General features: G+C 38.1%; 1 protein-coding gene across 1 annotated transcript in view; it reads right to left on the bottom strand.

Annotated features, from left to right (window-relative positions):
• The window catches only part of LOC123333851 (glycerophosphodiester phosphodiesterase domain-containing protein 4-like), a 58,188-nt gene that overhangs the window by 8,858 nt on the left and 24,578 nt on the right, over positions 1–24,752 (bottom strand). Inside the window, exons 4-6 of the mRNA XM_044943959.2 lie at positions 17,561–17,664; positions 5,004–5,097; positions 563–622 (exon numbers count right to left, since the gene is read on the bottom strand). Of these exons, the coding sequence (XP_044799894.2) occupies positions 563–622; positions 5,004–5,097; positions 17,561–17,664 (258 nt within the window). The remainder of the gene's footprint in view (positions 1–562; positions 623–5,003; positions 5,098–17,560; positions 17,665–24,752) is intronic.

Raw genomic sequence — 24,752 nt, 5'->3', positions numbered from 1 at the left:
CCACAGGATTAAGAGCCAAAAACTGCATCTACTTGGTCCTGATGAAAGTAACTCCTCCTTGTGGGACTGTGTTTTTTCACCTATCGCTCCTTCCCCTGATCCATACACTGGAATAAAGGTAAAAGACAATCATACTCTTTCCATCACTGCAGGTTCCCAGGCCTGGGTCATGTGAAACAGGGGGAGGGAAAAGTCTCATAAAGTTGCAGTTCAGTCTACTACAATTAATTGAAATTCTTAATGACTGAAATAAGAAAGTTCTTGTGACTCTAAAGGACTGGGAAAATAATGGAGCTTGCCCAAGATTTTATGGGGATAGAGAGAACAGAGTCACAGAGTGAGTTTTAACATGGAGTAGTGGGAAAAAATTAAGTTTGGGTTCAGTTTGGTTGGTAAGCCAGTTTCATCTGTTGGAAACTGATTTTAGTTGAAACTTCGTGTAACCAGATTGCTTCTTTCTAAGGGAGGCAAAGAAAGGGGAAGCTCTGCATTTAACCCTTAGTGCCAAAGAGGCACATTCAGCCCTGATCTCAGGTCTTTTATGAAGATTCAAATGTCTTACCTTATGATACCAGTGCAGGTATAGTTGATTTTTTTCCCAACACAACAAAAATCCAAGCACCTGAAAAAACAAGAAAGAAGAGATTGTTTTGAAATCACCAAGATACTACCCGAAACACTGTTCTGAACTCAAAATTCCTTACACAGTCTGGATTATCTTCACTTCTTGATGCTATGCTAAGTCACTTCAGTCGTGTCCAACTCTGTGCGACCCCATAGATGGTAGCCTACCAGACTCCCCCATCCCTGGGATTCTCCAGGCAAGAACACTGGAGTGGGTTGCCATTTCCTTCTCCAATGCATGAAAGTGAAAAGTGAAAGTGAAGTCACTCAGTTGTGTCCGACTCTTAGTGACCCCATGGACTGCAGCCTCCCAGGCTCCTCCGTCCATGGGATTTTCCAGGCAAGAGTACTGGAGTGGGGTGCCATTGATACACCTGCTCTTTTCAGCATCTAAGAGATTGCCACCCTGTCCCTCTGCCTAAATAGCTCTCCCTTCAAACACAGTTCATATGTCACCTCCTAGTCATAACTTTCACCAGCAACCCAGAGAGAATTTATTATTATCTTCTCTGGGATTCTGTGACAATCAGTACACAGATATTCCTGAGTTCCTACAATTTTCTTTTCCCTGTGATGGAGCTTATTAGTGGTATTACATAGAGACACGAGTGAGGGAACAGAGGTCAGGGGCCAGCCCTTCCAAGGGTCATTTAAAATTTCTTTTTGGGGACTTCCTTGGTGGTCCAGTGGTTTAGAATCTGCCTTGTTATGCAGGGGTTTGATCCCTGGTAGGGGAACTAAGATCCCACACAAAGAGGAACAACTTAGCCCATACACCACAGCTAGAGAGTTCATGCACCTCCATGAAAGATCCTGAATGATGCAACTAAGACCCAAACGCAGCCAAATACGTACATAATTTTTAAAAGCTTTTTTTTTTTTACAACTGTTAAGCACTATTGTTAACATAGGTATTAGTCAATAAATCTAGATTAGATTTGAATCTAAATCTAAGTCATCACCAAGTCAGTGTGGAGACGCAGATTGAAAACTGGAGTCTTCAGATACTTAGGATATTGAGAATTTGACTGTATAAGGCAATCACCTTTTTTTCAAAATAATTTTATGGATATGATTTTATTTGTACTTTGGTGGTGGTGGTGGTTTAGTCGCTAAGTCATGCCTGATTCTTGCGACCTCATGGACTGTAGCCCACCAGGCTTCTCTGTCTATTCTATGCAGGAATACTGGAGTGGATTTGCCATTTCTTTCTCTAGCAGATATTTCCACCCAAGGATCAAATCTGAGTCTCCTGCATTGCAGGCGGATTCTTTACCAATTGAGCCACCAGGCCATTTACTTGTACTTAATCAAGCCTTATAAAATGTAAATTTATTAACTATCTCATTTGAAAGAAATAATTCTCATTTGAAAGAAGAAACAGGCTCAGAAGAGTTAAATGACTCTGTCAAGGTTACAAAATAACTTAAAGCAGAAATAGAACTTAAAGAGGTAGCCTCGAGTACAAGGTTGTTTAAAAAAAAAAAAAAAAGCATGGCTTATTGGACACTGGAAGTCCGTCTTAGAAGTTACCTAAACCATTTTATTTTGATTATGTATGAGTGCAGTACATTTCAGTGGCCAGATTCTTGCCCCAAACACATCATTCATCTGCATTTTCCTCATTAAAAGTAAAAGTTTCTCACTATTTCTCTCTACAGACACTCTCCATGCAATGACTTTCAGAATGATAATACTAACTAGAAATCTGATTTATACCATGTGTCTTAGCATACTTTTCAGGCTTTCTAAAATCTATCACAAGCCTATTGTTTTAGTCATATACTTCATTTCTCTTCAATATCCTCTACATGCTAACAGTACGATTCTTCGCTCTTATTTAGTCGAACCCCATTTATCCCTATCTCTGTCTTGCTGAATCTGTCGTGAAATTCCCATGATCTCGACTTTCTTCCCCTCTCCCATAAACACATGTCTAAATCCAACATCCTTTCAAGATGCCCCTCCTGTGCCACCTCTTCCTCGAAGCATCACTTAATCCTCTTGACTGAAGGTCTTCCTTCTCAGAACCCAGGCAGAACTTTTTTAGGTCTCACTAATGACAATTATGGAGAAGGCAATGGCACCCCACTCCAGTACTCTTGCCTGGAAACTCCCATGGGCAGAGGAGCCTGGTAGGCTGCAGTCCATGGGGTCGCTAAGGGTCAGACATGACTAAGCAACTTCATTTTCACTTTTCACTTTCATGCATTGGAGAAGGAAATGGCAACCCACTCCAGTGTTCTTGCCTGGAGAATCCCAGGGATGGGGGAGCCTGGTGGGCTGCCGTCTATGGGGTTGCACAGAGTCGGACACGACTGAAGCAACTTAGCAGCAGCAGCAGCAGCAATGACCATTATAATGCTCTGTGTTGGTTATTTTTGTCTATGACTTACTTCCCTAATAGATTCTAAACTCATTGAATTAAGGAGCATTGTAACTTTCTCACACCTCTCTATTTGAGGCACCCTGTATGAAAACAAAAACTACACCTCTTTGTTCTCTGTAACCTCAGTACTTATCACTCATATAATGATTAATACATTTTGCTGAAATAAATATTTATGCAAATGGAAACTGATTTGGGGGTTGGGTTCTTTAGTATCAGACAGGCTATCAGTGGGGACAAGGAATTATGGAATCAGAGCAAGATACTTATGTCCTATTTTCAAGTGGGCACTGAAAAATTCCAGTAACCTAAAAGTTAGTCTTCCATAAGCTTTCCACTTCTGCAGGCTCCTCTGCTGCCTGGTCTCAATTTTTTCATACTAGGTGACACTACTATGTCTAGTGTGAATTTCTCACACTACATGACACTACTATGTCAGGAAACAGGTGGTGTCTCTATTGCATAAAGATATTTGCTAAAATGTACTTGGAACCTGACCAGGGGACTAGCTGTTTTTCTGGAACTCTCTTGCTTTTTCCATGATCCAGTGGATGTTGGCAATTTGATCTCTGGTTCCTCTGCCTTTTCTAAAACCAGCTTGAACATCAGGAAGTTCACAGTTCACATATTGCTGAAGCCTGGCTTGGAGAATTTTGAGCATTATTTACTAGCATGTGAGATAAGTGCAATTGTGCGGTAGTTTGAGCATTCTTTGGCATTGCCTTTCTTTGGGATTGGAATGAAAACTGACCTTTTCCAGTCCTGTGGCCACTGCTGAGTTTTCCAAATTTGCTGGCATATTGAATGCAGCACTTTCACAGCATCATCTTTCAGGATTTGAAATAGCTCAACTGGAATTTCATCACCTCCACTAGCTTTGTTCGTAGTGATGCTGTCTAAGGCCCACTGGACTTCACATTCCAGGATGTCTGGCTCTAGGTCAGTGATCACACCATCGTGATTATCTGGGTCGTGAAGATATTTTTTGTACAGTTCTTCTGTGTATTCTTGCCACCTCTTCTTAATATCTTCTGCTTCTGTTAGATCCATACCATTTCTGTCCTTTATCGAGCCCATCTTTGCATGACATGTTCCCTTGGCATCTTTAATTTTCTTGAGGAGATCTCTAGTCTTTCCCATTCTGTTGTTTTCCTCTATTTCTTTGCATTGATCACTGAGGAAGGCTGAGCGCCAAAGAATTGATGCTTTTGAACTGTGGTGTTGGAGAAGACTCTTGAGAGTCCCTTGGACTGCAAGGAGATCCAACCAGTCCATTATGAAGGAGATCAGCCCTGGGATTTCTTTGGAGGGAATGATGCTAAAGCTGAAACTCCAGTACTTTGGCCACCTCATACGAAGAGCTGACTCATTGGAAAAGACTCTGATGCTGGGAGGGATTGGGGGCAGGAGGAGAAGGGGACGACAGAGGATGAGATGTCTGGGTGGCATCACGGACTCGATGGGCGTGAATCTGAGTGAACTCCGGGAGTTGGTGATGGACAGGGAGGCCTGGCGTGCTGTGATTCATGGGGTCACAAAGAGTCGGACACGACTGAGTGACGGAACTGAACTGAACTGAGTAAACAGGTTTAGCACACTAGGTAATTTGTAAGCCACAGAAAGACTGATTCTTGGGAGACAACCTATGAAATGAGTAGATCAATGTGCAGAAGTACTACCATATGAAAGTATGAACATCTAAAATGACAATACTATGTGAGTCAGAAAATAAGCCATGAAACACAGGAAGAGAATAAGGATGTTCTGGCACCCTTACAAAGGGTCAAAGTGGAAAGACACACCCTCTACCAGCACAAGTCTATTCCGCACATCTCTCCTTTCTCCCTAATATTCAAGTAGCTGATGCAAATCTGAACTCTGCCAGGAGCAATCTTATGGCTCCCAGCACGAACTGGGAACCATACTACTGACAGAGCAATTCATGAGGCTACTCAGGAAGGGAGTGGGGAAAATGGGAAACATTACTCACCAGTAGCAATGTTGTGTAGGCAGCCAGGATCCCAAGGAAACTCAGCAAGACAATGGACCAAAAGAACCAGACTCTTGTACCTAGGAAAACAACCCTGCAAAAATGTGTTTCAATTTCTAAAACATACAAGTTAGTAGTATCTCTGTCAAGGATAAGGTATAAGACTGGACTAGATAAAGCATAATAAAACAATTAAAAAAAAATAACATAACATAAGAAAATAAAAAGGGGGATAAGAAGAGGAGCAATTTGGGAACAGATGTGTGAAGATCTTTGGGGATATTTATTTGAGAAGTTTTAACTTTGTTCATAGACAATCAGGTACTTTAATGGGGTTCTATACGAGTTGTATGGTTTTTAAATTTATTTAGAATACATACAAAAATTACATACTCTTTAAAAAAATATAGAAATTCTGGAATGTCAAAAAAGGAAAAGTCATCCATAAGTTCACTGCTGTCATATAGTTAATACTTTCCATTTCAGCAGATTTCTTATCCATATATGTTTTCTTATATAAGAGCAAGTCACTATATTAATATCTATATTTGGTGTAAGAGTTTGGACCCCTTAAAAACAGTTCTGGTCTTTTTTGTTCCTAAAGTACTCTATGAGATAAAACTGCTAGTACATTGATTTGTTAAGTTAAACAATATTATAATTAGTCTAGGTATTATATGTCACATAATTTAGACTCTTCATTTCAAGATAACAGAAATTATTTCCCCTCCATATGAGGGGAAATTATATTTTAATGATACAAAATATAGATTACTGAACATATAACTCATTCAATATAAGAAAAATTTCTCTTTCGTCAGGGTTGAGAAAGGACACCAAGAGAAAGAAATAGACAAGCAGCTATCCTAGGCAAGACTGATCCCAGATCGAGACACTCTGAAGAGTACTCTGTAAAATGTGATCTCACAGCCAGGAATCAGAAAATGTGTAAGCAATGTTAACAAATTAATCTGTTTGTGTGCTTAGTTGCTCAGTTGTGTCCGACTCTTTGCAACCCCGTGGACTGTAGCCTGCCAGGCTCCTTTGTCCATGGGGATTCTTAAGGCAAGAATACTACAGTGGGTTGCCATGCCCTCCTCCAGGGGATCTCCCCAAACCAGGGATCAAACCCAGGTGTCCTGCATTGCAGGTGGATTCTTTACCATCTGAACCACAAGAGAGGCCCATGAAAACTGGAGTGGGTAGCCTATCCCTTCTCCAGGGGATCTTCCCAACCCAGGAATTGAACCAGGGTCTCCTGCATTGCAGGTGGATTCTTCATCACCTGAGATAACAGGAAAGGCCAATAAATTAACCTAATAAAGTCAACTAATACAATAACTTGCAGAAAAAATATAATAGAACAATTAGAAAAGAACCATAAAAAATATATTCAAGATCTCCACAGAATTAAATGATTCATATCCACATAACAAGAATAGAACATTTTTTTTTAAACTTTACAATATTGTATTAGTTTTGCCAAACATCGAAATGAATCCACCACAGGTATACCCGTGCTCCCCATCCTGAACCCTCCTCCCTCCTCCCGCCCCATACCCTCCCTCTGGGTCGTCCCAGTGCACCAGCCCCAAGCATCCAGTATCGTGCATCAAACCTGGACTGGCAACTCGTTTCATACATGATATTATAAATGTTTCAATGCCATTCTCCCAAATCTCCCCACCCTCTCCCTCTCGCACACAGTCCATAAGACTGATCTATACATCAGTGTCTCTTTTGCTGTCTCGTACACAGGGTTATTGTTACCATCTTTCTAAATTCCATATATATGTGTTAGTATACTCTATTGGTGTTTTTCTTTCTGGCTTACTTCACTCTGTATAATAGGCTCCAGTTTCATCCACCTCATTAGAACTGATTCAAATGTATTCTTTTTAATGGCTGAGTAATACTCCATTGTGTATATGTACCACTGCTTTCTTATCCATTCATCTGCTGAGGGACATCTAGGTTGCTTCCATGTCCTGGCTATTATAAACAGTGCTGCGATGAACATTGGGGTACATGTGTCTCTTTCCCTTCTGGTTTCCTCAGTGTGTATGCCCAGCAGTGGGCTTGCTGGATCATAAGGCAGTTCTATTTCCAGTTGTTCAGGGAATCTCCACACTGTTCTCCATAGTGGCTGTACTAGTTTGCATTCCCACCAACAGTGTAAGAGGGTTCCCTTTTCCCTTGTATTGGTTTTGCCAAATATCGAAATGAATCCGCCACAGGTATACATGTGTTCCCCATCCTGAACCCCCCTCCCACCTCCTTCCCTGTACCATCCCTCTGGGTCGTCCCAGTGCACCAGCCCCAAGCATCCAGTATCGTGCATCGAACCTGGACTGGCAACTCGTTTCATACATGATAGTATACATGTTTCAATGCCATTCTCCCAAATCTCCCCACACTCTCCCTCTCCCACAGAGTCCATAAGACTGTTCTATACATCAGTGTCTCTTCTGCTGTCTCATATACCAGGTTATTGTTACCATCTTTCTAAATTCCATATATATGTGTTAGTATACTCTATTGGTGTTTTGCTTTCTAGCTTACTTCACTCTGTATAATAGGCTCCAGTTTCATCCATCTCATTAGAACTGATTCAAATGTATTCTTTTTAATGGCTGAGTAATACTCCATTGTGTATATGTACCACCGCTTTCTTATCCATTCATCTGCTGAGGGACATCTAGGTTGCTTCCATGTCCTGGCTATTATAAACAGTGCTGCGATGAACATTGGGGTACACGTGTCTCCTTCCCTTCTGGTTTCCTCAGTGTATATGCCCAGCAGTGGGATTGCTGGATCATATGGCAGTTCTATTTCCAGTTGTTTAAGGAATCTCCACACTGTTCTCCATAGTGGCTGTACTAGTTTGCATTCCCACCAACAGTGTAAGAGGGTTCCCTTTTCTCCACACCCTCTCCAGCATTTATTACTTGTAGACTTTTGGATCGCAGCCATTCTGACTGGTGTGAAATGGTACCTCATAGGGTTTTGATTTGCATTTCTCTGATAATGAGTGATGTTGAGCATCTTTTCATGCGTTTGTTAGCCATCTGTATGTCTTCTTTGGAGAAATGTCTATTTAGTTCTTTGGCCCATTTTTTGATTGGGTCATTTATTTTTCTGGAGTTGAGCTGTAGGAGTTGCTTGTATATTCTCGAGATTAGTTGTTTGTCAGTTGCTTCATTTGCTATTATCTTCTCCCATTCTGAAGGCTGTCTTTTCACCTTGCTAATAGTTTCCTTTGATGTGCAGAAGCTTTTAAGGTTAATTAGGTCCCATTTGTTTCTTTTTGCTTTTATTTCCAATATTCTGGGAGGTGGGTCATAGAGGATCCTGCTGTGATGTATGTCGGAGAGTGTTTTGCCTATGTTCTCCTCTAGGAGTTTTATAGTTTCTGGTCTTACGTTTAGGTCTTTAATCCATTTTGAGTTTATTTTTGTGTATGGTGTTGGAAAGTGTTCTAGTTTCATTTTTTTACAAGTGGTTGACCAGTTTTCCCAGCACCACTTGTTAAAGAGATTGTCTTTAATCCATTGTATATTTTTGCCTCCTTTCTCAAAGATAAGGTGTCCATATGTGCGTGGATTTATCTCTGGGCTTTCTATTTTGTTCCATTGATCTATATTTCTGTCTTTGTGCCAGTACCATACTGTCTTGATAACTGTGGCTTTGTAGTAGAGCCTGAAGTCAGGTAGGTTAATTCCTCCAATTCCATTCTTCTTTCTCAAGATAGCTTTGGCTAATTGAGGTTTTTTGCATTTCCATACAAATTGTGAAATTACTTATTCTAGCTCTGTGAAGAATACTGTTGGTAGCTTTATAGGGATTGCATTGAATCTATAGATTGCTTTGGGTCGTATACTCATTTTCACTATATTGATTCTTCCAATCCATGAACATGGTATATTTCTCCATCTGTTAGTGTCCTCTTTGATTTCTTTCACCAGTGTTTTATAGTTTTCTATATATAGGTCTTTAGTTTCTTTAGGTAGGTATATTCCTAAGTATTTTATTCTTTCAGTTGCATTGGTGAATGAAATTGTTTCCTTAATTTCTCTTTCTGTTTTCTCATTATTAGTGTATAGGAATGCAAGGGATTTCTGTGTGTTAATTTTATATCCTGCCACTTTACTATAATCATTGATTAGTTCTAGTAATTTTCTGGTGGAGTCTTTAAGGTTTTCTATGTAGAGGATCATGTCATCTGCAAATAGTGAGAGTTTTACTTCTTCTTTTCCAATTTGGATTCCTTTTATTTCTTTTTCTGCTCTGATTGCTGTGGCCAAAACTTCCAAAACTATGTTGAATAGTAATGGTGAAAGTGGGCACCCTTGTCTTGTTCCTGACTTTAGAGGAAATGCTTTCAATTTTTCACCATTGAGGATAATGTTTGCTGTGGGTTTGTCATATATAGCTTTGATTATGTTGAGGTATGTTCCTTCTATTCCTGCTTTCTGGAGAGTTTTTATCATAAATGGATGTTGAATTTTGTCAAAGGCTTTTTCTGCATCTATTGAGATAATCATATGGTTTTTATTTTTCAATTTGTTAATGTGGTGTATTACATTGATTGATTTGGGGATATTGAAGAATCTTTGCATCCCTGGGATGAAGCCCACTTGGTCATGGTGTATGATCTTTTTAATGTGTTGTTGGATTCTGATTGCTAGAATTTTGTTAAGGATTTTTGCATCTATGTTCATCAGTGATATTGGCCTGTAGTTTTCTTTTTTTGTGGCATCTTTGTCAGGTTTTGCTATTAGGGTGATGGTGGCCTCATAGAATGAGTTTGGAAGTTTACCTTCCTCTGCAATTTTCTGAAGAGTTTGAGCAGGATAGGTGTTAGCTCTTCTCTAAATTTTTGGTAGAATTCAGCTGTGAAGCCGTCTGGACCTGGGCTTTTGTTTGCTGGAAGATTTTTGATTACAGTTTCCATTTCCGTGCTTGTGGTGGGTCTGTTAAGATTTTCTACAATATTAAATGCTACTACATTCGAATCATAAGGGTCCCAGAAGAAGAAGACAAAAAGAAAGACCATGAGAAAATACTTGAGGAGATAATAGTTGAAAACTTCCCTAAAATGGGGAAGGAAATAATCACCCAAGTCCAAGAAACCCAGAGAGTCCCAAACAGGATAAACCCAAGGTGAAACACCCCAAGACATATATTAATCAAATTAACAAAGATCAAACACAAAGAACAAATATTAAAAGCAGCAAGGGAAAAACAACAAATAACACACAAGGGAATTCCCATAAGGATAACAGCTGATCTTTCAATAGAAACTCTTCAAGCCAGGAGGGAATGGCAAGACATACTTAAAGTGATGAAAGAAAATAACCTACAGCCCAGATTATTGTACCCAGCAAGGATCTCATTCAAATATGAAGGAGAAATCAAAAGCTTTACAGACAAGCAAAAGCTGAGAGAATTCAGCACCACCAAACCAGCTCTCCAACAAATACTAAAGGATATTCTCTAGACAGGAAACACAAAAACGGTGTATAAATTTGAACCCAAAACAATAAAGTAAATGGCAATGGGATCATACTTATCAGTAATTACCTTAAACGTAAATGGGTTGAATGCCCCAACCAAAAGACAAAGACTGGATGAATGGATACAAAAACAAGACCCCTACATATGCTGTCTACAAGAGACCTACCTCAAAACAGGGGACACATACAGACTGAAAGTGAAGGGCTGGAAAAAGATTTTCCATGCAAATAGGGACCAAAAGAAAGCAGGAGTAGCAATACTCATATCAGATAAAATAGACTTTAAAACAAAGGCTGTGAAGAGAGACAAAGATGGTCACTACATAATGATCAAAGGATCAATCCAAGAAGAAGATATAACAATTATAAATATATATGCACCCAATACGGGAGCACTGCAATATGTAAGACAAATGCTAACAAGTATGAAAGGAGAAATTAACAATAACACAATAATAGTGGGAGACTTTAATACCCCACTCACACCTATGGATAGATCAACTAAACAGAAAATTAACAAGGAAACATAAACTTTAAATGATACAATAGACCAGTTAGACCTAATTGATATCTATAGGACATTTCATCCCAAAACAATGAATTTCACCTTTTTCTCAAGCGCACATGGAACCTTCTCCAGGATAGATCACATCCTGGGCCATAAAGCTAGCCTTGGTAAATTCAAAAAAATAGAAATCATTCCAAGCATCTTTTCTGACCACAATGCAGTAAGATTAGATCTCAATTACAGGAGAAAAACTATTAAAAATTCCAACATATGGAGGCTGAACAACACACTGCTGAATAGCCAACAAATCACGGAAGAAATCAAAAAAGAAATCAAAATTTGCATAGAAACGAATGAAAATGAAAACACAACAACCCAAAACCTGTGGGACACGGTAAAAGCAGTCCTAAGGGGAAAGTTCATAGCAATACAGGCATACTTCAAGAAACAAGAAAAAAGTCGAATAAATAACGTAACTCTACACCTAAAGCAACTAGAAAAGGAAGAAGTGAAGAACCCCAGGGTTAGTAGAAGGAAAGAAATCTTAAAACTTAGAGCAGAAATAAATGCAAAAGAGACCATAGCAAAAATCAACAAAGCCAAAAGCTGGTTCTTTGAAAGGATAAATAAAATTGACAAACCATTAGCCAGACTCATCAAGAAACAAAGGGAGAAAAATCAAATCAATAAAATTAGAAATAAAAGTGGAGAGATCACAACAGACAACACAGAAATACAAAGGATCATAAGAGACTACTATCAACAATTATATGCCAACAAAAAGGACAACGTGGAAGAAATGGACAAATTCTTAGAAAGGTACAACTTTCCAAAACTGGACCAGGAAGAATAGAACATTTAAATGCAAGCAGAGTAATGATCAAATAATGAAATAAAGGGGAAAAAAACATGTAGGATAGACATAAAGTGTTAATCATTCAGTCATGTCCGACTCTTTGTGACCCCATGGACTGCAGCTCCTCTGTCCATGAAATTCTCTAGGCAAGAATACTAGAGTGGGTTGCCATTTCCTTCTCCAGGGGATCTTCCCAATCTAGGGATTGAACCCACGTCTCCTGCATTGCTGGCAAATTCTTTACTGTCTGAGCCACCAGGGAATCCCCATAAACAGTCTAAATGTAGCCAAAGAATTAATTAAATGGCTTATGCAAGTAGTGATATTGACTTTACTTTCCAGGTGAGAAAGAAAGGTTAATTTTAGCCTTTAATTGTGCCTCTATCTTTTCAAACCATTTCTCTAGTCACATCAGATTTTTTCCCTCTTTATCAACATAATGGTCTTCTTTTCTATACTCACTCACATGTAAATATTCAAAATTAGTAGAGTTACAAATTCTCCCACCAAACTCAGAAGTTCCCACCCATAGGCTGAGTACTTCTGTCAAAGGAAGAACTATGATATTTTTCTCTCTTTTTCTCTCCCCTTCTTCTACTTTAGGTGATGGTAGTGGGGAAACACAAGGGAGTGAGAAGAATGAGAATAGTTTGCTTGGGTGACTGTTTATACACATCAGAGGGAATTGAAAAAGCAACTGGGATTATACAGTTACTCAAGACTATACAGCAGTATGAGTATGACATATATATGCAAAGGTATGACAAACCTAGACAATGTGTTGAAAATCAGAGACATCACTCTGCCAACAAACGTCTATATGGTCAAAGCTATGTTCTTCCCAGTGGTCACATACAGTTGTGAGAGCTAGACTATGAGGAAGGCAGAATGCCAAAGAATTGAGGCCTTCAAACTGTGATGCTGGAGAAGACTCCTGAGAGTCCCTTGGACAGCAAGGAGATCAAACCAGTCAATCTTAAAGGAAGTCAACTCTGAATATTCATTGGAAAGACTGATGCTGAAGCTGAAGCTCCAGTATTTTAGTCACCTGATGTGAACAGCTGACTTACTAGAAAAGTCCCTGATGCTGGGAAAGATTGAGGGCAGAAGGAGAAGACAGCATCAGAGGATGAGATGGCTGGATGGCATCATCAATGCAATGCATGTGAACTTGGGAAAACTCCAGCAGATGGAGAAGGACAGGGAGGCCTGACGTGCTCTAGTCCATGGGGTCCCAAAGAGTTGGACACAACTGGGTGGCTGAACAACAACAACAACTTAATACATAAAGTAACTAGAGAAAGAACAAGAAAATTTCAGTAATTTCCTTTTACTGAAAATAGTAAAAGGAAAGAAAACATAAAGATCATAATAGAAATAAATGAAATAGAGACAAAGAAAACAATAGCAAAGATCAATGAAACTAAAAGCTGTTTATTTGAAAAGATAAGATTATAAACATTTAGCCAGACTCATCAAGAAAAATGGGAGAGGACTCAAATCATTCACATTAGAAATGACAAATAAGAAATTAAAACAGACACCACAGAAATACACAGGATCATAAGAGACTATTATAAGCAACTATATGCAAAAAAAAAAAAAAAAAAGTGGACAACCTAGAAGAAATGGACAAATTCTTAGAAAGTTACAACCTTCCAAGACTGAAACAGAAAGAGATAGAAAATATGAAGACCAATCATATGTACTGAAATTGAAAGTGTAATTAAAAGTCTATCAATAAATAAAAGTCCAGGACAAAATGGCTTCATGGGCAAATTCCATCAAACATTTAGAGAGGAGTTAACATCTATCCTTATGAAACTATTCCAAAGAAATTGCAGAAGAAAGAATATTCCCAAACTTATTCTGTGAGGCCACCAACGCTCTGGTACCAAAATCAGATGAAGATATCACAAAAAAATAAAATTATAGGTCAATAACAGTGATTAATATAGATGCAAAAATCCTCAGCAAAATTCTAGCAAACTGAAAATAATGAATCGAATTAAAAGAATCATATACCATCAAGTGGCATTTATCCCAGATATGCAAGGATTCTTCAATATATACAAATACTTAAGTATGATATACCATATCAACAAGTTAAAGAGTAAAAAAATCATAAGATTATCTCAATAGATGCAGAAAAACCTTCTGACAAAAACTCAATAGCCATATATAATTAAAAAAAAAAAAAAACCCAGAAAGTGGGCAAAGAGGGAACATACATCAATATAATAAAGGATACATATGACAAACCCACAGTTAAAATCATACTCAACAGACAAAAGCTGTTTCCTCTAATGTCACAAAGAAGACAACAATGTCCACTCTCACCAGCTTTATTCAATTTTGGAAGTCCTGGCCATGGCATTCAGAGGAGATAAAGAAATGCAATAAATTCAGCTTGAAAAAGAATAAGTAAAACTGTCACTATTTGCAGATGACATTATACTATATGTAGAAAATCCTAAAGATGCTACCAGAGAGCTACTAGAGCTCATCAATTAATTTGGTACAGTTGCAGAATACAAAATTAATACACAGAATTCTATTATATTTATACACATTCAGTTCAGTTCAGTCACAAAGAGTCGTGTCTGACTCTTTGACAATGAAAATATCAGAAAGAGAAATTTAAGAAACAAACTCATTTATCATAGCATCAAAAGTATAAAATACCTAGGAATAAACCTACCTAAGGAGGCAAAAAACCTGTACTCTAAAAACCATAAGACACTGATGAAAGAAATCAAAGATGGAAAGACAAAACATGTTCTTGGATTGGAAGAATCAATATTGTCAAAATGACTATACACCCAAGGCAACCTACAGATTCAATACAATCCATATCAAAATACCAATGCCATATTTCACAGAACTAGAACAAAAAAAAATTGAACTTGTATGGAAACACAAAGACCCTGAATAGCCAAAGCAATCTTTGGAAAGAAAAAGAGCTGGAGGAATTAGGCTTCCTTATTTCACACTATACTACAAAACTACAGTAATCAAAACAGTATGGCACAAAGGTAGAAATACAGATCAATGGAACAGGATAGAAAAACTAGAAGTAAACTCACATACATAAGCTCAACTAATGCATGACAAAAGAGGCAAGAATATACAATGGAGAAAATACAGTCTCTTCAATAAATGGTTCTGGGAAAACTAGACAGCTACTTTTAAAAGAATGAGAGTAGAACATTCTTTAACACCATACACAAAAATAAAATAAGTAAGAACACTCTTTCACATAAGTTTCAGCAAAATATTTTTTGATACAACTCCTAGAGTAATGGGGAAAAAAAGAAACAAATGGAACCTACTTAAACTCAAAAGCTTTTGCACAGCAAAGGAAACCATTAACAAAATGAAAAGACAACACACAGAATGTGAGAAAATATTTGCACATTATCTGACTGACATGATATTAACCTACAAAACAAACAACTCACGCATCTTAATAGGAAACAAATAATGAAATAAAAAAGTGGGCAAAAGACCACATTTCTCCAAAGAAGAAATAGAGATGGCCAACAAACACATGAAAAGATGCTCAACACTGCTATTTATTAGAGAAATGCAATTCAAAACTACAATGAGATATCACTTCACACCAGTCAGTATGGCCATCATTTAAAAACATCTGTAGCACTATGTACAATAGCCAAGACATGAAAGAAACCTTAGTGTCCACAGATGACTTAATTTTTTAAATGTGGTAATATACTTACACATGCATACCACAAGGGAGCATTATTCAGTCATATAAAACATGAAAAATGTCATTTATGACAACATGGATAGACCCAGTCAGCATTATGCTAATTGAAATCAGTCAGAGAGAAAAAGATAAATAAGATATGACCTCACTTATACATGAAAGATAAAAACAAACCAACCAAACTAACTCATAGACACAGAGAACAGATTGGTGGTTGCCAGAGGACAGGGGTGAGAGGTGGACAAATGAGTGAAGATGGATAAAAAGGTATAAACTTCCAACTATAAAAAAACATGCCTTGGGGATAAAATGCATACAGCATGGTAACTATAGTTACAAATGCAGTACTGTATATTTGAAAGTTGCTAAAAGAAAGTTTCTTAAAAATTCTCATCACACACTAAATCTGAAATTATGTGTGATAAAGAATATTAACCAGACTTACTATGGTGATCATTCCACAATATATAGAAATAGCAAATCATTACGCTATAATATATACTTAACATAAATGTAACATTATATTTCAATTACATCTCAATGTAAAGTTATTTAAAACTGAGGGAAATTTTATAAAGAAATGAAACATTTCTTACTTCCAATATTGTGGAGAAACTTAGAACTTATCTCTAAATAAAGAATGCATATAAATGAGAAAATTAGATTCCACAAGATAAATATATTCAAACAGAGAGAACTAAAAAGAAAATAAGTTACTAAAGAAATAAGTTTTGATACCTGGTAAATAATTAAAATAAAGCAAATTTCATCAATAAAATTAATAAAAACAATTCAAAATTAGAATAGTCAATGCTGTCAATGGAGGGTTAAAACAGAAAGTCAAATACCTCTATTGTGAATGGAAACTGTACTATCTTTGAGAAATACTTTGGTAGCAGGCACAATGAGTTTTACTAGTGCTTATTCTTCTTGACTGAATAATGCCACTTGTGGGAATTTCCTGTAAGACCGTAAGTCAGAACACAAAGATTTCTCTTCACTCTTATTTTATAAAAACAGAAAATTAATCATAAAGCCTAAACAATAAAAAGTGGTTAAGTAAGCACACTATACTACCTTCATATCAGGAAATACTTTAAAACCATTTAAAGTGATTATCATTAAGAGTTTTAATAATTTGTCAAAATGTATACAACTATTTTAAATGAGAGAAAAAATAAAAATTATATATATAGTATGAACATAATATAAAAACAGGCACAGGAAAAAAGACTGGGAAGTATACCAAGTGATTGCTACTCAAGAATAAGATGATATTATCTACTTTTCTACATTTCTTAATGTTTAAAATAACAAACCATACTGTACTTCTACAAAGGAAAAAATAAACTATACTACATTTTTTAAAAGCCTCACACTCAAAGATACCCCTTTTCCCCTCAAAGACCAACTAATGGGTATGCTGTACCAGTCAGGCCAGAAAAACGGGAAGAGCCAGGAGCAGTCCAGAGTAGGAACTGGGCTACAAACGTGCTGAGATTGGACACTGTTTCTGTCTCCAGAGTCTTATGAAACCCAGTGGGGACAGAAGGAAGAAGTAGAGGCTGGAGGTGAGGCAGAGACATCAGGGTTCATGGACCAAGATCATGAAGACTAACTGGTGTAGACATCAGTGAACGCAGGCAAAAGAGGCTGAGAAACAAGGGAGTCATCTGAATAGAAGGACTGGAAGCACAGAGAAAGCTCCCCCTGAGCCAGATTTGGTCTAAGAGTGAGACTGAGCAGGGAAGGGAGGTATAGTAGCTGAGGGTGCTGAGCATGCTTACACTTCCTCAGAGTCAGGCCTCCCATCCACCAGCTGCAAAACTACAACTTTGTCCACCCTCCCTCTTACGTCACCAGATTTTTTCAGTCTGAAGTAAGATCCATGTGGTAATTATACCAAAGAGCCCTTACACAAATGAAAATACAAAAAGTGAAACTCACCAGTCAAAGCCATTGAATTCATTTGAAGTTTCTATGCATGTGAAAAGTAAAAGCGTAGACAAGCAAAATGACACAATCAACCAAGGGTAAAATAATCGCTCTCTCTGGGAAGAGAAAAAAGGAGGTCTCATTTAGCTCCATTTATCCATGGTACCTCAGCAATATCTGTTTATATTCCCCAAAAGTCTATATAGTTACAGTGCAGCATTACCCTCCTCAGGCTGGAGAGACCTCTGTATTCTTTTACCCTAATGGAATTTTGTAGAAGCCTATTTATAACATTATAATCATAAGAGATTTGGTTTAGGTCATACCTTAATGACTTAGTGGTTTTCCCTACTTTCTTCAATTTAAGTCTGAATTTTGCAATAAGGAGTTCATGATCTGAACCACAGTCAGTTCCCGGTCCTGTTTTTGCTGACTGTATAGAGTTTCTCCATCTTTGGCTGCAAAGAATATAATCAATCTGATTTCAGTATTGAGCATCTGGTGAAGTCCATATGTAGAGTCATCTCTTGTGTTGTTGGAAGAGGGTGTTTGCTATGACATGTGTATTCTCTTGGCAAAACTGTTAGCCTTGCCCTGCTTCATTTTGAACTTCAAGGCCAAATTTGTCAGTTACTCCAGGTATCTCTTGACTTCCTACTTTTGCATTCCAGTTCCCTATGATGAAAAGGACATCTTTTTTTGCTATTAGTTCTAGGTCTTGTAGGTCTTCATAGAACTGTTCAGCTTCTTCAGCATTAGTGGTTGGGGCATGGACTTGGATTAGTGAGATACTGAATAGTTTGCCTCAGAAACAAACAGAGGTCAATCTGTCATTTTTGAACCTATACCCAAGTACTGGATTTTGGAATCTTTTGTGGACTATGAGGGGGTGACTCCATTTCTTCTAAGGGATTCTTGCCCACAGTAGTAGATATAATGGTCATCTGAATTAAATTTGCCCATTCCAGTCCATTTTAGTTCACTGATTCCTAAAATGTCGATGTTCACTCTTGCCATCTCCTGTTTGAGCACTTCCAATTTACCTTGATTTATGGACCAAATACTCCAGGTTCCTATGCAATATTGTTCTTTACAGCATCAGACTTTATTTTCACCACCAGACACATCCACAACAGGGTGTTATTTCCACTTTGGCTCCATCTCTTCATTCTTTCTGGAGTTATTTCTCCTCCCTTCTCCAGTAGCATATTGGGCACCTACCAACCTGGGGAGTTCATCTTTCAGTGTCATATATTTTTGACTTTTAATACTGTTCATGGGGTTCTCAAGGCAAGAATACTGAAGTGGTTTACCATTCCCTTCTCCAGTGGACCACATTTTGTCAGAACTCCCCACCATGGCCCATCTGTTTTGCATGGCCATACATAGCATGGCTCATAGTTTTATTGAGTTAGAAATGTGACCCATGTGATCTGCTTGGTTAGTTGTCTGGGATTGTGGTTTTCATTCTATCTGCCCTCTGATGGGTGAGGAAAAGAGGATTGTGGAAGCTTCCTGATGGGAGGGACTTGCTGTAGTTCTTCAGAGTGCCTGAAGAACTATGGATGGAGGTACAGGAGGCAGTTATCAAAAACATCCCCAGGAAGAAGAAATGCAAAAAGACAAAATGGTTGTCTGAGGAGGACTTAAAATAGCTGAGAAAAGAAGAGAAGTGAAAGGCAAAGGAGAAAAGGAAAGATATACCCATCTGAATGCAGAGTTCCAAAGAACAGCAAGGAGAGATAAGAAAGCCTTCCTGAGTGATCAATGCAAAAAAAATAGAAGAAAAAATAGAATGGTAAAGACTAGAGTCTCAAAGTTCTAATGAGGTGGATGAAACTGGAGCCTATTATACGAGTGAAGTAAGCCAGAAAGAAAAATACCAATACCATATACTAACGCATATATATGGAATTTAGAAAGATGGTAATGACAACCCTGTATGTGAGACACAGATGTATAGAACGGTCTTTCGGACTCTGTGGGAGAGGGAGGGGGTATGATTTGGGAGAATGGCATTAAAACATGTATAATATCATATAAGAAATGAATCGCCAGTCCAGGTCCGATGCAGGATACAGGAAGCTTGGGGCTGGTGCACTGGGATGACCCAAAGGGATGGTATGGGGAGGGAGGGGGGTTCAGGATGGGGAACAAGTGTACACCCATGGTGGATGCATGTTGATGTATGGCAAAACCAATACAATATTGTAAAGTAAAAAAAATAATAATAAAAAAATATATATATATTTAAATAAAAAAAAGAAAGTGATGAGGAAAAAAAGAAAATTAAAAATACAAAGGGAACATTTCATGTAAAGATGGGCACAATAAAGGACAGAAATGGGATGGACCTAAAAGAAGCAGAAGATATAAAGAAGACGTGGCAAGAATACACAGAAGAACTACATTAAAAAGACCTTCATGACCCAGATAAACACAATGCTGTGATCATTCACCTAGACCCAGACATCCTGGAAGTCAAGTGAGCCTTAGGAAACATCACTACAAACAAAGCTAGTGGAGTTGATGGAATTCCAGCTAAGCTATTTCAAATCCTAAAACCTGATGCTGTTAAAGTGCTGCACTCAATATGCCAGCAAATCTGGAAAACTCATCAGTGGCCACAGGACTGGAAAAGGTCAGTTTTCATTCCAATCCCAAAGAAAGGCAATGCCAAAGAATGTTCAGACTACTGCACAATGGCACTCATTCCACACTCTAGTAAAGTAACGCTCAAAATTCTCCAAACTAGGCTTCAACAGTATGTGAACCAAGAACTTCCAGATGTTCAAGCTGGATTTAGAAAAGGCAGAGGAACCAGAGGTCAAAATGTCAAAATCTGTGGGATCATTGAAAAAGCAATAGAATTCCAGAAAAAAATCTGCTTTCTGCTTCATTGCCTATGCTAAAGACTTTGAGTATACAGATCACAAGAAACTGTGGAAAATTCTTAAAGAGTTAGGAACACCAGACCACTTTACCCGCCTCTAAACCTGTATGCAAGTCAAAAAAAAAAAAAAAAAAAACCAGTTAAAACCAAACATGGAACAATGGACTGGTTCCAAATTGGGAATGGAGTACATCAAACCTGTATATTGTTACCCTGCTTATTTAACTTATATGCAGAGTACATCATGAGAAATGCCGGGCTGGATGAAGCACAAGCTGGAATCAAGATTGCCTGGAGAAATATCAATAACCTCAGATATGCAGATGACACCACCCTTATGGCAACAAGCAAAGCGGAACTAAAGAGCCTCTTGATGAAGGTGAAAGAGGAGAGTGAAAAAGCTGGCTTAACACTCAACACTGAAAAAACTAAGATCATATCACCTGATCCCATCACTTAATGGCAAATAGATGGGAAAACAATGGAAACAGTGAGATGTTTTATCTTTTTGGGCTCCAAAATCACTGCAGATGGTGACTTCAGCCATGAAATTAAGACACTTGCTCCTTGGAAGAAAAGCTATGACCAACATAGACAGCATATTAAAAAGCAGAGACATTACTTTGCCAACAAAGGTCCATCTGTCAAAGCTATATTTCCAGTAGTCATGTATGAATGTGAGAGTTGGACTATAAAGAAAGCTGAGAGCCAAAGAATTGATGCTTTTGAACTGTGGTGTTGGAGAAGATTCTTGAGAGGCCCTTGGACTACAAGGAGATCCAACCAGTCCATCCTAAAGGAAATCAGTCCTGAATATTCATTGGGAGGACTGATGCTGAAGCTGAAACTCCAATACTTTGGCCATGTGATGTGAAGAACTGACTCATTTGAAAAGACCTGATGCTGGAAAAGTTTGAAGGCGGGAGGAGAAGGGGACAACAGAGGATGAGATAGTTGGATGGCATCACTGACTCCATGGACATGAGTTTGAGTAAACTCCAGGAGCTGGTGATGGACAGGGAGACCTGGTGTCCTGCAGTCCATGGGGTCACTAAGAGTCAGACATGACTGAGAGACTGAACTGAACTGATACTCTCTACACAAAACATGTGTGCCCTTCTAAAAACATATATCAGATAAAGTCAATCCCCTGCTCACAACTCTTCCAGAGCTTTCTACTATACAAGAATATCACCCAAACTACCTGCCATGGCCCAAAAATTCTACATGGTCAAGCCTTGCCCATTCCTGATCTCCACTCATTCTACCAATTGATGCCATTTCTCAACTCCAGCCACACTGGTTTTCTTTCTGTTTCTAGAACATGACCAAATCTGTTCCTACCTCAAGAGTTTCACACTTACTGATTCCTCTGCCTGAAATATTTTTGCCCCTATGCATATACACGGCTGGCCCCTGTGTCTTCTTAACAGACTGCTCAGATAACATTGTCTCAAAGCAGTCTTCTATAACCACGTTCCCATCACATAACACATTTTCCTATGTATTATCTTCAGAGCTCTTCTCTGTAGCCAAAGCCATCTTTCTTCACTACCGTTTACTACCTAACTCATCCTACTAGATTGTGAGGTGCAGGAGGGTTAGAAGCCTTAATGGTCTTATTCACTGTGGCACACATTCAATAAGCCTGATGAATAAATCCATCTTCTTATTTTGATTTTTTTTTTTTTTTGCTGCCATTCATTCAAAAATGTTCAAAGCCTCCACACTGTTATCAGGATAAATTTCAAATATTTTAGTTTGACATAAAGATACTTCATAATTTGGTTAACACATTTTTTCCATCCGATCACTTATTGTTTATTGCCATGTATGCATAAATTCAACAATGGAAATTATTTTTTCACTAAACACACTACTGTGCTTCTCAGTATCTTAAAAATCTCTAGGGACTCTTTACTGCTTACATGGCAGAAATCAAATTCTTAAAACCACACAACATCTGTCCTGCCTCCATCTCTAGCTTCAGTTCGCATCACTTCTCCCTTCTTATCCTCTGTTCCACCTAAAATACACCTTATACTAAGCCCTTTGACTCCTCCTCCGATACCATTTCTTCTGCCATTCTCTATTCTTTAGCTATCCAATTCTGATCACCTTTAACCTACTAAATAAAGTTATTTTTGACCCATTACACATGATGTATGTAGGCGCATGCACACACACACACACACACACACACACACACACACACACACAATTATAGCACTTCTCTCAAGGCAAAAGAAAGTGTGGTCGGTCTCCCCCTGCCCAACTCTCTGCACCAAAGAGCAGCAGCAGAGTGGTCGTCTAGCTTTCTTCTCCTGTTTGGCTTCCCAGTTGCAGCCGTAGCAGCCATTAAGGAAAGTCATATAGCATTCATAGTTGAAGTTGCGTTTAATCCATGAATTAAAGTTTTTCCATCTTCCTGTCTCCTCATTCTCAGTCTCAGTCCTGTCAATGTCATCCATGGTTCACCCTTTTGCTGGAATGGTAAATAAAACAGTCAGAATCCGGTAGCTCCTTCAAACATTTCCTACCTCACAATTCTACAGAATATTCTATCAACAATAGATAGGTCTTTCAAAAGTTCTTGGAAGATGCACTGGATTTGGTGTAGAAGAATAGAGCTCCACCCTCTCTTTCCCATGAACTAGTTTAGTGCTTATTGCAGACATTACACTATTCAATGTTTAATTTTTTTACCTCTAAAATGGTACCATATTCTCTGCCCATATACTAGCCAACTAGTAGATGTTGAAAACATCAAGTCAGATAATAGATATGAATGTGTTTTTAAAACTGTAGTGCGGTCTTGAAGTAACTTTAGAACTTAGAGGCATGGGTGAAGTATATGAAAAAATACAATCCTTGGCTAATGAGTTACTCAGACACACACATGCCTTCCCATTGTCATTCTCTTCTCTCACATATGGCTTTTTGAGAGCCTCAATCAAAAATGATGGACAATTCAGAACAGCAGTGGCTGAAATTAGACAAGTTTATTTTTGCTTTTGCCATAAAAATTGCCCCAAAATGGTATAAACAAATAATATGGTATGTAGCTTCCCAGTGTCATTAGAACTGAGACACCTTCCAGTCTGCTCTTCCATTACAGCACATGGCTCCTTCTCAGGGTACAAACTGGAAGCTCAAACTATAACTATCACTTCAAATACCGACTAGCAGGAAGGAAGGAAGAACAAAGAAGGGTGCTCCCCTTTAAGGATATTTCAAGAAATTGGACATGACATTTCATTAACAGGTGTTTTCAATATTGTAAAGTAATTGGCCTCTAATTAAAATAAACAAATTTAAATTTAAAAAAGGAAAAACAGATATTGAAAGATATCTAGTTGTCACTACCACATTTTCTCATCCCCCTGTGACAGGATAAAATTCTCAGAACTTCCAGAGAATGTGTGGAATTGGGGGAAGAAAGAAAAAATTAAATCAAATGACAAAAAAATCTTAAGAGTTGATCCCAGATGACAGTCGTTGCTCCTGAAAACTTTGTTATGCTCCATTTTGTTGTTTTTTTTTTGTGAAAGACACTCTAATGTAACTAAGAACACAATGTCTGAATGCTCACATCTGGCCAAAATGGAATAATAAGGGCTAGAGTAAATTGCCCACATTAAATGATTTAAAAACTGCAAAATATGAAATAGCTTTCAGACAGCATACAATAAGCAGTGAAGGAGAGCAATCCTCGATAGAAGGAAAACAAAGGAAGTGAATGTTATGAATGCCTCACTTAAAATCTCACTTTCTAGGGTAAAGCTCTGGGTGTGGGTATGTAGTAGAGCCTGGCAGTATCCCAGACTGAGCAAAAATAAACAGGAGTTGAGGGAGACTAGTGTTCCCCTGTGTCTCTCCTGTGTTTCTCAATTGAATACTAATCAATACATGCTTTAAAAGAACTTATCTGAGAGTAGAGAGCGAACCACACAAAAAAAGTGTGAGTCAATTTCCAGGGCTCATAAAAGGCTGGGGATAGTTTCCACCAAAGCAGAAAAACCTTGCATGCGGCACCAGGTAGCATACTTAGAAGGGCATTTCCTCAGTAGTGCAAAAAAATAAAAATAAAAAAGGCCTTATAAAGGCTGCTATGGTCTGGCCAAACAAACTTAAAGGTGAGCCTCAAAATAGTGGAGCAACATCTTTAAAGAACTGAAGAAATAAAGAAACAAATATGTTAACCTAGAATTCGACACACAACAATGAAAGTCATAAAAAAAAGAAGTGAAATAAAGACCCTTTCAGATATTAAAAACTGGAGAATTAATCAACAGGTGACTTCTACTATGA

Source organism: Bubalus bubalis, chromosome 5 (genome assembly GCF_019923935.1).
Source record: "Bubalus bubalis isolate 160015118507 breed Murrah chromosome 5, NDDB_SH_1, whole genome shotgun sequence".
Lineage (NCBI taxonomy): Eukaryota > Metazoa > Chordata > Mammalia > Artiodactyla > Bovidae > Bubalus > Bubalus bubalis.
This window is presented reverse-complemented; position numbering and strand designations above follow the sequence as displayed.